Source organism: Heloderma suspectum, chromosome 10, assembly GCF_057233095.1.
Source record: "Heloderma suspectum isolate Gila_16-S chromosome 10, 16-S_ref, whole genome shotgun sequence".
Taxonomy (NCBI): domain Eukaryota; kingdom Metazoa; phylum Chordata; class Lepidosauria; order Squamata; family Helodermatidae; genus Heloderma; species Heloderma suspectum.
In genome coordinates this window covers 20443592-20456109 of record NC_139467.1, presented here as the reverse complement: position 1 = coordinate 20456109, position 12518 = coordinate 20443592, and the positions used below count along the sequence as shown (strand labels likewise).

Below are 12518 nucleotides of genomic sequence, written 5' to 3'. Positions count from 1 at the left end.
CCACCGGCCTGAATTTCGGCCGGGCGAGGCGGGAAGCCTCCCCCCCTCGGCTGAACTTTGCAGGGGGAGCAGCGAAGCGCTCCCCCCCACCGCGAACAAGCTGTGAGAAAAGGTAAGTGACTTTCGTCCACCCCTAGGGTGGAGACAAGAACCGTATTTGCCACCCTGAGCCCCTTGGAAGAGGGATGGGGTATAGGTGTAATAAACATACAATGAAGGTCCCACCCCTCAAATTCTAAGACCTGCTTCCTTTGGCTGCTGCCTTCTGAGGCCCCCTGGCCAAATCTTTCCTATCCCTATGCACTTCTCCTGCTACTTCCTTAAGCTTGTGTCCCTGAGTTCCCTCTCTCCAGGACTGGACCAGCTCAGCCAATAGCAGAGAGAAATTCTTCTGCCTGCTCCACCCCTCTACCACTACCATCAACACCGAATCCCTTAACACAGGGTGGTGGTGACTTGTGGTCCTCCAGATGGGCTGGTCTAGAACTCTCATCAGTCCTAGCCAGCATACCCAGTGGTAAGAGATGATGGGAGTTGTAGGCCAAAAGATCTGGAGGGCCACAAGTTGTCCATTACAATACATATTGTTCAGCTGCCATTATTTAACTGTCCCTTGAGATCCTCCCCATGAGAATCAAGGGCTCTTTTGCTGGCAGTTCTATAACAGTGCTTCCCGTCTCTTTCCAGCCCTCACTTGCCCAACCAACAGCCACTATGAGCTGTGCACCAGGTCTTGTGACCTCACCTGTGCAGGCCTATCTGCTCCCTCCCAGTGTACCAAGAAATGCTTTGAAGGCTGCCAGTGCAATGCCGGCTATGTGTCTGATGGGGAAACGTGTGTGCCCATGGACAGGTGTGGCTGTGTGCATGATGGGCGCTACATCAAGGTGAGTGAACTGCGGTTACTTGAAGGCTGATTTTCAAGGGCTGTAACAATGCTAGAGAGAAGGAGAACAGATGTCATTATGACCTGACCTCCCGCCCCACCACCAGCAACTGCAGAAAGCTTCACTTAGGAGGTCGCAACTTTGACATTGTAAGAGAAGTGAGAGAGGGAGAAAAGGGGGTGTGCTGTTGGGTAGGGCAGGGAGGGGAAAGGAGAGGCCAGGTTGCGCAATATCCTATGGCCTCTCCAGTTCCCTCCCAGCTGGCCAAAAGGTAAGTCAGCTAGATGGACTCAAGAGGCCTTTTTTCCCATATATATATATATATATATATATATATATATATATACACACACACACATATATATATATATATATATATATATACACACATATATATATACACATGCACATACATACACACATTATATACATACATACACATACATATATATATGACATATATTATGTCCACACAAAAATGCATACATATGTGTGTGCAAATTTTTCCTAATAGATACATTTATGAATGCAATTTTGCCTAAAAACACACATTTTTTGTAAGCAGTTTCCCTTAATATAATGCATTTTTGTATGTTATTTTCACCATATATTTCTGTGCACACTTTCCCCTAATATACACATTTTGTAAGCATGTTTGGATTGGACAACTGCATTACAAAATATGGAAAACTGATAAACTCAAGTATAACTGTGCTTCAGTTTGCATATTGGTTTGGGTAGTACAAATTCATATGAAAATGTGAACCGAACAAATTTCTCCCTCTTTCCTACTTACCTGGGAGTAAGCCCCATTTAACTTAATGGGACTTAATTCTAAAAAGGCATGCATAGGATTGCACTGTGAAGCTGCAATCCTATGCACAGCTACCTGGGAGTAAGTTCCATTTAACCCCAAGATACTTATTTCTGAGCAAACATGCATAGTTGATCTGCCTGCATCTCAGTCATATACACAATTGAGGTACTTTGTAGTTTTCCTGTGAGAAAATGTCACCACAATTTGTTTTGTTCAACTTGATATTTCAAGAAGGAAGCATTTATTTAAATGAAAATGCTTCCCACAATCCCCTCAAAATACAGAAACTAAATGTGAAATGTCAACTTTTTCTGGTGGGACAACATCTCCACTTTCATCAGAAAAAAAAGGTAAACAAACAAACAATCATTTCCAGAGCAGCGCTCTATCAATGAACTTTGGGAATTATTCCCTGTAGGCTGAAGAAACCATCATCTCCAAGGACTGCTCTGAGGAATGTACCTGTCACGCCTCAGGCCGGCTCACCTGTGAAGAAATCAGCTGCAGGAAAGGGGAGACATGTGCCCTCAAGAAGGGTGTGCGTGGCTGTGTGCGGCAGGAAGGCCAGTGTACCCTCACCGTAGGAGCCCAGCTCACCACCTTTGACGGTGCCTCAGGGGAAATACTCTACAATGGTTTCTATGAGGTGGCTTCTCTCTGCAACTCTGCGGCCCGTACTTGGTTCCGGGTGATGGTGGATGTGAGGGACTGCAGTGATGGCGAGGCGAGCGCTGCTGCTTCAGTCTATGTCTTCTTTCGAGAGGCCTTTATTGCCATTAACAGGGACAAGAAGGCTTGGGTAAGAAAGTACATCATGTCATGGGGGTGCACAGAGGGCCCTGCTGCTGCTGAGGACAGACAGAGCTTGTGAGAAAGCATGAGGGAACATGAGTGCATTCATTGTATTGCTTTCTGCTTTTCAGAAAGGGCCTGAGCCGGCCCCAGTCATGGGACTGTCACAAGCCCTTCTCTGTCAGTGATACAGATGATCAAGGGATAGGATGGGTTGCTTACTTCATAAGCAGGGTATGCAAAGGACCTTGCTTGGCACCTTCAGGGCTGGCATCACAGGTGGGCATAGCCAGGCACATGCTGAAAGCCCAGAGCCCAGTAGGGGCCCACTGACAAGTCACTTGAATTTGCTGCTCCTCTTCACCATTGAAGTCTCCTTGTTCACCTGCCTCTGTCTCTGTTCAGATAACAGTGGTGATGGGAAGGAGCAGTGGCAGATGCCACTACCTACTTGCTCACTGGCTCTCTACCAGTCATGCAAGCAAAGTGGTAGCAATGGCAGAGGAAGAGGATGAGAAGCAATAGCAGCTGGTGACAATGGCAGTGAGAAAGTAGGTTCATTGAGGGAGGCAGGGGGTCCATTGTGGGCGTCTTGCTCACAGACCCTCAAATACCTGGAGATGGCTCTGGGTACCTTTCAGGAGAAGGAGCCCCCCTCCCCCCAGTTCCAATCCTGCCTGCTTTGAAGCAACAGGATTGCCCCAGAGCTCCAAATCTCTGTTTGCTTGGCATGCTAGCAGCTGGATTGAACATTGGTTCACCTGACCTTGATGAGGGAAGCCCTTACTGCATGTCAGTCATCGGTTTCATGGAGGAAAGGAATACTGTGAAGGTATCCTGCCGGGACTGGCCCTAACCTCCTTGTGAGGGAGGACTGCTCAGGACTAGGGATGGGCAGATTCCCTACCTGTTCCTCCGCTTGGGAATCCACCTGTGGGGGGAGGCGATCCGTCCCTCCCCCTGGAACCTTCCCTGGCCAGCTCTGCTCCTTCTGCGGAGCCACCGGCCAGCTCCAGAGCACCAGCGATATGGCCGCCATTGCTGTATCACTGGCTGGGCTGACTGACTCCGGACACAAATGGCATAGCAGACACCATTTGCGTTCGGAGTCAGTCAGCCCAGCCAGTGATACAGCAATGGCGGCCGTATCGCTGGTGCTCCAGAGCCAGCGGGCGGGGAGGATCCAGCCAGGGAGGATTCCTCAGGGAGGCGGGGGTAAGCGATCCATTCCTCCACATACTCTGGAGGCCAGATTCTTTTGAATCCGTCCTCAGTGGGGTCCATGGAGGAATTCTCCGCCATTCCTACTCAGGACCTAATCCTGGGATCCCCTTCCCAAAAATAGCACTGGGCAAACCTGGCCTTCTAGTCCCCCAAAATACCCAGTAGCCACTCCCCTAAGCCAAGAGGCACTGAAATTAGCACTGAGGTTAATGCAGGGAGTTATGCAGGGGTTATGCAGGGAGATAACCTGCAGGGATTATGCAGGTTATGCAGGGAGATCACACCAACTAAAGGTTGGATAAAGGTTTATTTAAGATCAAAATAAAAGGGAAAAGGAAGAATGGAAGTAACAAGTTACACAAGAGGGTACAAAGCCATTTGACTTAACTATAAACAGAGAGCTTCATGGATGCACACCCAAGCAAAATAATAAATCTACCTGGCCTATCCTTACATACCTAAGTATGGATCTCTGCAGATAGCAACCAGCTATCTGCAGGTCCAGGACTACCAGGATGAAGGGAGACACCATGCCTTGACCTCAGCCCTCTTTTAAAGTCCAGCCCTGGCAATCCAGGGCAGATTTTCCTTCAGCCAGTCACCGGTCCAAGCCCTGGATGGACTGCCCTTGCCTCCAAGAGGCTGGAACTCCCCACCAACTCCAGCTGTTTAGCAGGGTCTGCACCTGGCCTTGAGCAGAGGGCCGAGGAGCCTCTAGATAACACATAAACCCAGGTGGTTACATCAGACATGACCGCCTGGCCTAATCTTATGGTGGAAAACAGGCCGTCGTTCTTGACAAACAGAAATGGCCACAAAGAGAAGATTTCCTCCTGGGCTATATTCTGGCAAGGAGGCACATGCCTCCAAGTCAGGGAACATCCTTGTTTCAGTGGGCAGAGGGAACCAACCAACTCGCCTGCACAAAGAAGAATGCCAGATCTTGCCACAAATGGGTCCCAAGAGTTCAACTGGGTTGGGTTGACCTGGGTTTCCCAGGTGTTGTGTGAAGGCATCCTTGAACCTGGGCAGAGAAGTATTACAGTGGGACCAGATGTGACTATATGGTCCCACACAGCAGAAGTCAACAGCTTCAGCTGAGAGTGAACAGATGATATCTGGGAGGGTAGACAAGGATAGGGAAACGTTTGCAAAGGCCCCAAGGGAACAGGACTGGAATTCAGCTTCCTGTTCCTTTGCCCTGAGATGATAATGATATCTATTGCTATATTCTATTCATTCGCTGATGCTAGTCTCAGTGTTTGATCTACTACACTGCATCAGAATATCTACCACTGATGTGTCACCTCCCCCCGTCCCCACAAAGCTCCAGAAACATGAACTGAAATGGTGGGGAAATCCACCCTAATTCTGAGTACAGTAGAGTGGTTAATTATGGGACATTATGGGTCCCAGCCCACCATCTGAAGAGCAATGAGTTAAGTGATCTTGATATGTGCCATGCTCTCTCTCTCTCTCTCTCTGCCTGTATACTGTAGGTGAATGGACAGCCGGTGCAGCTACCAGCAAATGTGTCTGCAGATGTATCCATGAGCCTCCTCCAGGATATTGTCACAATCAGCCATAGGACCGGTCTTCGGGTTCTCTTTGGCCTCAGAGGGGAAGTCACAGTCTCAGTCAAAAACAGCCTGGCGGGCAAGCTGTGTGCATCCTGCGGGAACTTCAATGGTGACAGCTCTGATGACCTGGTATTACCTAACGGGAAGGTTGTGGGGAACATTGCTGAGGTGATTGATGCTTGGAAAGCCAGAGACTTCATGGGCTGGTGAGTTGCTTTGCATCGAAAACCCCATAAACAACCATGACTAGGGAATGACAAGCATACACCCTGTGTAGAAAAGCTCTAAATCACCCTCAGACGCTGCTATTAGGCTTGAAGGGGAAAATATAGGCACCTGTATTATGCATGCAGTTTTGTGCGTGGTTTGGGAATTGGTTTATATAGGGGAAATAGCAAGGCAAAAAAGGGATGTCTCGGGAGTCCAGAAAGGGGGCTGGATGTTGCAGGAGTCCTAGGGATGTTGCGGGAGTCCAGAAAGGGGGCTGGATGTTGCAGGAGTCCTAGGGATGTTGCGGTAGTCCGGAAAGGGGGATGAATGTTGCGGGAGTCTGGAAAGTAGGACTCATTAGGGAGACCTAGGGATATTGTGGGAGTCTAGAAAGGAGGTGGAGTCCAGCAAACTTCCCCCCACTAGGCTACCCGGACTCCAGTCCATGGACCACAGCACTTACCTAGTTTGGCATGTGCTGAGCCAAGCAAGCATGGTGGTCCCCGCTGGTCTGCCGAGCCGCCATTTTGTGTAAAAATGGCGGCTCGGCCTTTTTCATAGATCCCCATGTACACAAATGGTGGCTGTAAAGGGGCCATTTTCACAAGATTACAGGGATAGATGGGCCATTTCCATTTGTTGTTGCTGTTCAGTCGTTCAGTCGTGTCCCACTCTTCGTGACCCCATGGACCATAGCACGCCAGGCCTTCCTGTCCTGCGCTCTCTCCCGGAGTGTGCTCAAGTTCATATTCATTGCATCGGTGATGCTATCTAGCCATCTCATCCTCTGCCGTCCCCTTCTCCTTTTGCCTTCAGTCTTTCCCAGCATCAGGGTCTTTTCCAGAGAGTTTTCTCTTCGCATTAGGTGGCCAAAATATTTCAGCTTCAGCTTCAGTATCTGTCCTTCCAATGAGCAGTCAGGGTTGATTTCCCTTAGGATGGACTGATTTGACCTCCTTGCAGTCCAGGGGACTCGTAAGAGTCTTCTCCAGCACCACAGTTCAAAAGCATCAATTCTTCGGCGCTCGGCCTTCCTTATAGTCCAGCTCTCACAGCCATACATTACTACTGGGAAAACCATAGCTTTGATTAGACAGACCTTTGTCGGCAAGGTGATGTCTCTGCTTCTTACTATGCTGTCTAGGTTGGCCATAGCTTTCCTCCCAAGGAGCAAGCGTCTTTTAATTTCATGGCTACAGTCACCGTCTGTGGTGAACTTGGAGCCCAAGAAAGTAAAATCTGTCACTGCTTCCATTTCTTCCCCTTCTATATGCCACGAAGTGATGGGGCCAGATGCCATGATCTTAGATTTTTTAATGTTGAGTTTCAAACCAGCTTTTGCACTCTCCTCTTTCACCCTCAACAAGAGGCTCTTGAGATCCTCTTTGCTTTATGCCATTAGGGTGGTATCATCTGCATATCGGAGGTTGTTGATAATTCTCCCAGCAATCTTAATTCCGACCTCTGATTCATCCAACCCGGCATTTCTCATGATGTACTCTGCATAAAATTTAAATAAGCAGGGTGACAATATGCAGCCTTGTCGTACTCCTTTCCCAATTTTGGGAAAATCGGTGTTCCATGTCCGGTTCTTACTGTTGCTTCTTGACCCTCGTACAGGTTTCTCAGGAGACAGGTAAGGTGGTCTGGTACTCCCATCACTTTAAGAATTTGCCGCAGTTTGTTGTGATCCACACAATCAAAGGCTTTAGCGTAGTCAATGAAGCAGAAATAGACGTTTTTCTGGAATTCTCTTGCTTTCTCCATGATCCAGCGAATGTTGGCGATTTGATCTCTAGTTCCTCTGCCTCTTCGAAACACAGCTTGTACTTCTGGTAGTTCTCGGTTCGCATACTACTGAAGCCTAGCTTGTAGGATTTTGAGCATCACCTTGCTGGCATGTGAAATGAGCGCCATTGTGCGGTAGTTTGAACACTCTTTGGCGTTGCCCTTCTTTGGAATTGGAATGTAAACTGACCTTTTCCAGTCTTGCGGCCATTGTTGAGTGTTCCAAATTTGTTGGCATATTGAATGCAGCACTTTAACAGCATCATCTTTTAGGATTTTAAACAGCTCAGCTGGAATACTGTCATCTCTGCTAGCTTTGTTGTTACTAATGCTTCCTAAGGCCCACTTGATTTCACTCTCAAGGATGTCCGGCTCAAGTTCAGTGACCGTACTATCATGGCTATCAGGGACATTCAGATCTTTCCTGTATAGTTCTTCTGTGTATTCTTGCCACCTCTTCTTAATCTCCTCTGCTTCTGTTAGGTCCCTGCCTTCTTTGTCCTTTATCATGCCAGTCGTTGCACAAAACATTCCCTTGAGATCTCCGATTTTCTTGAAGAGATCTCTAGTCTTTCCCATTCTGTTGTTTTCCTCGATTTCTTTGCATTGTTCATTTAAGAAGGCCTTCTTGTCTCTCCCTGCTATTCTCTGGAACTCTGCATTCAGTTGGATATATCTTCCCCTTTCTCCCTTGCTTTTCGCTTCCCTTCTTTCGTCAGCTACTTGTAAAGCCTCATCAGACAGCCACTTCGCTTTCTTGCATTTTTTTTTCTTTGGGATGGATTTCGTTGCTGCCTCCTGAACAATGTTACGGACCTCCGTCCATAGTTCCTCAGGCACTCTGTCTATCAGGTCTAATCCCTTACATCTATTCCTCACCTCCACTGTGTATTCATAAGGGATATGATTTAGGTCATACCTGAATGGTTTAGTGGTTTTCCCTACGTTCTTCAATTTAAGCCGAACTTTTGCAACAAGAAGCTCATGATCTGAGCCACAGTCAGCTCCAGGTCTTGTTTTGACTGACTGTATAGAGCTTCTCCATCTTTGGCTGCAAAGGACATAATCAATCTGATTTCGATATTGACCATCTGGTGATGTCCATGTGTAGAGTCGTCTCTTGTGCTGTTGGAAAAGAGTGTTTGCTATGATCAGCGTGTTCTCTTGGCAAAACTCTATTAGCCTTTGTCCTGCTTCATTTTGTACACCAAGGCCATGCTTGCCTGTTATCCCGGTGATTTCTTGACTTCCTACTTTAGCATTCCAATCCCCTATGATGAAGAGGACATCTTTTTTTGGTGTTAGTTCTAGAAGGTGTTGTAGGTCTTCATAGAACCGATCAACCTCAGCTTCTTCGGCATCAGTGGTTGGGGCATAGACTTGAATTACTGTGATGTTGAATGGTTTGCCTTGGATTCATACTGAGATCATTCTATCGTTTTTAGGGGTGCACGCAAGTCACTTACCTGGTCTCGCAGCTTTTCGCGGTGGGGGGGAGGCGCTTCGCTGCTCTCCCCGTGAAGTTCAGGCCAGGGGGGGAGACTTCCCGCCTCGCCCAGCCGAAATTCAGGCCGGGGGGGAGGCTTCCCGCCTCGCCCGGCCGAAATTCAGGCTGGGGGGGAGGCTTCCCTCCTCGCCTGGCCGAAATTCAGGCCGGGGAGGAGGCGCCTCGCCTCGCCTGGCCGCGAAATTAAAAGTTAAAAAAAAAAACGCCCCCGTGATAGGCTACGTGATGATTAACGTAGCCTATCACGGCTACATCTGCAAAGTCAGCCGTGATAGGCTACGTAAATCGTCACGTAGCCTATCACGGGTGACTTTAAAAAAAAAAAAAGTGCGTACGCAAATGGTGGCCCCCATAGGGAGCCGCCATTCGTGTTCCTTATTTGGTCGCTGTAGCCTACGTAAATCTTTACGTAGACTACGGCGAAAATAAGGGCAACGCAAATAGCGTTGCCCTTATTTTCGCCGTAGTCTATGTAATCTACGTAGTAATCTTAGATAGGCTAATTTACGTAGCCTATCACGGCTGACTTTGCAAATCTAGCCGTGATAGGCTACGTAAATCGTCACGTAGCCTATCATGGGTGACTTAAAAAAAAAAGAAAAAAGCGCGTACGGCTAATGGCGGCCCCCATAGGGAGCCACCATTCGCGTTCGTGATTTGGTCGCTGAAGTCTACGTAAAGATTACGTAGACTACGGCGAAAATAAGGGCAACGCTATTTGCGTTGCCCTTATTTTTGCCGTAGTCTACGTAAACATTGACGTAGACTACAGTGACTGAATAAGGAACGCGAATGGCGGCTCCTTATGGGGGCCGCCATTTGTGTACGTGATTTTTTTTTTTTTAAGTCAGCCGTGATAGGCTACGTGACAATTAACGTAGCCTATCACAGCTGACTTTGCAGATCTATCCGTGATAGTCTACGTAAATCGTTACGTAGCCTATCACGGGGGCGTTTTTTTGTTTTTTTGTTACTTTTTATTTCGCGGCTGGGCGAGGCGAGGCGCCTCCTCCCCGGCCTGAATTTCGGCCGGACGAGGCGGGAAGCCTCCCCCCCGGCCTGAATTTCGGCCGGGCGAGGCGGGAAGCCTCCCCCCCCGGCCTGAACTTCGGGGGGAGCAGCGAAGCGCCTCCCCCCCACCGTGAAGCAAGCTGCGAGACCAGGTAAGTGACTTTCGTACACTCCTACTTTCGGCTTTGGCTCAGCCGCTTCACTCTTTCTGGCGCTACTTGGAAATACCCTCTGCTCTTCCCCAGTAGTATATTGGACACCTTCTGACCTGAGGGGCTCCTCTTCCGGTGTCATCTCTTTTAGCCTTGTGATACGTTCCATGGGGTTTTCTTGGCAAGAATACCGGAGTGGGTTGCCATTTCCTTCTCCAGTGGACCACATTTTGTCAGAACTCTCTGCCATCACCTGTCCGTCTTGGGTGGCCGTGCACGGCATAGCTTATGGCTTCACTGAGTTACGCAAGCCCCTTCGCCACAACAAGGCAGTGATCCATGAAGGGGAGTTACAAGTGGAAGTTACATTTCCACTTGTAACTGTGTGTAAATGTCTGCTTTACGGCCGGCATTTGTATGAATAGGGATTTATGAGAAAAGGCCCAGCTGCCACTTTTACTCCTGAGCCACATCCCCACTGGGTTCCCTCTGGACCAGGCCAGCTAAGATTCTGGATTGCGAAGAGCAACAACTAATCCCTATTTTCTCTCCTAGTGAACAATAGTCCAAAGGGACCATCCAGATCATCCCCTGAAGATGCTTTCCACAATAGTCTCTTTGTTACCTACCAAGCCTTAACAAGCCGCTGTAAAAGCAAGAAAGATGTTGTAAAATACATGCCCGTGGTTAATGTCATTAAAGTTATATTTGTGGATTTGTCTCTAAAGAAATTGTTCTGTCCATATGTCAACATCTTTCGCAGATTCTCCGCCTGGGGGCTGGAGTGGTGTAAGTCTGCAGCTTAGGAAAATCCTCCTTTTTAAAAATGAGCCATGACAGAGGTGAGGGTACACTCAGTGGTTTGCTAGATTCTTTAGAAGACCTCTGGGAGACAAGACTGCCTTCAGATTTCCTTCCATCCAGTGCTTCTTATATCATCACACCACTCATTAATGAACAGCAGATGGTTAAGAAGGCTCTTTTTAAGGGCTGCTTCTTTAGATATAACTGACCAGGGAAAAGGCTGAACTGACTAAGAGGCTGTAAGCCAGAGGCTGGCAACCCACAGCCCTTGAGCTGCAGGCAACCCCCAACCTCTCTTAAAGAATGTGTCCCCCTCGTGTCCTCCTCAACATCTCTTGCTGTTGTCTCCAAGCTCCCAGCTGATACAGGGGGTACTTTCAAAGGATGTCCGTGAACAGGCCGGGAGCAGGGCAGCCTCCTCCCCACCTGAGGCAAGAGGCAGACAGAGAAGAGCCCTCTGAAAGTACATCTTCCACCAGATTGTTTGTGTGTGAACACTGTGGAGTATGTGTGAATGGATGCATAGGAGTCTGGCCCCACTCAGAGTGTAGCCCCTGAAAGATTTCCACTGAGGGAATGCAGCCTTCGGTGGTAAAAAGAACTTCTCTGCTCCTGCTGCATTCACACATCTCTCCACAACTCCCTCACTGCAACCACTTGATCTTGCCACAGAAAGAACAAAGATGAAAGTTAAGTGGCAGAGTTTGATCATGGCGTCAAGGAGATACTGCATGCAAAGAAATGTGGTAGAGCCCAGATAGACGCTACACTTCCCCTCCATTGAAGCTGGGAGAGGAGAAGTGAATACGTTTTTGACACCCTTGTCAGGTCAAGGTTCTGTCCTGGTACACAGCATCTGAGCCCACTATCAGGCGTGGTGGTGGGTGAACAAACTCTCTGTGCCTTGAACAAACTCTCTGTGCCTTGAACAAACAGCTCTGTGCCTTGAACAGGAAGGTATCTGTAGGAAAGAACAATTGTTCCATGCTACCTGTTGGAAGGCAAAATGACATGTTGTTGCAATAGACAGGGGGATGCTGCTGAACAGGCATTCTTTTCTTGAGTTCTCCCCATCATGTTTAGTATTAACATTTAAACTCCTAAACAGCTGAGGGCCAGGTTATCTGAAGGATCACCTCCTCCCATATGTACGTGCCCGGACCCTAAGATCATCTTCAGGGGTCCTTCTCCAGGAGCCCCCGTCAAAGGAAGTGAAGTGGGTGACTACCGGGAACAGGGCCTTTTCTGCTGTGGCACCTTGTCTGTGGAATGAGGTTTGCCTGGCACCTACATTGTAGTCCTTTCGGCACCAGGTGAAGACCCTTTTATTTTCCTAGCACTCTAGTCTTTTAGTTCTGCTGCTTTAAAGCTGTTTTTTAAATCTCTGCGTTGCTGCTAGGTTTTATTCTAGTTGTACTTTTATATTGGAGTTTTAAGCTTTCATATTTTATATTGTTTTATGCTGTACGTTGTGGTTTTAATTTTTGTGAACTGCTCAGCAAGCTTTGGCTATCGGGCAGTATAGAAATAAATAAATACATACATACATACACACATACATACTTACATACATACATACATACATACAGCAATTTAGGAACCTTTAGCCAGTGTCATACAATGTCATTGTGGGGTGTGTGTGTGAATGAGCATTCCCTGACCTGAGCAACTGGGAGGGTGTTAGAGAAACAGTGACAGGAAAATCATTGTGAAATTCACCTGTTCGCTCATAACAATTGTGAACTG

General features: G+C 48.0%; 1 protein-coding gene across 1 annotated transcript in view; it reads left to right on the top strand.

Moving 5' to 3' along the window:
* The window catches only part of LOC146337920 (IgGFc-binding protein-like), a 60723-nt gene extending 50031 nt beyond the window's left edge, over positions 1-10692 (top strand). The window contains exons 17-20 of the mRNA XM_084816339.1: positions 688-887; positions 2123-2503; positions 5220-5506; positions 10524-10692. Coding sequence (XP_084672465.1) covers positions 688-887; positions 2123-2503; positions 5220-5506; positions 10524-10533 — 878 coding nt within the window. The 3' untranslated portion in view covers positions 10534-10692. The remainder of the gene's footprint in view (positions 1-687; positions 888-2122; positions 2504-5219; positions 5507-10523) is intronic.
* The last annotated feature ends 1826 nt before the right edge of the window (positions 10693-12518 follow it).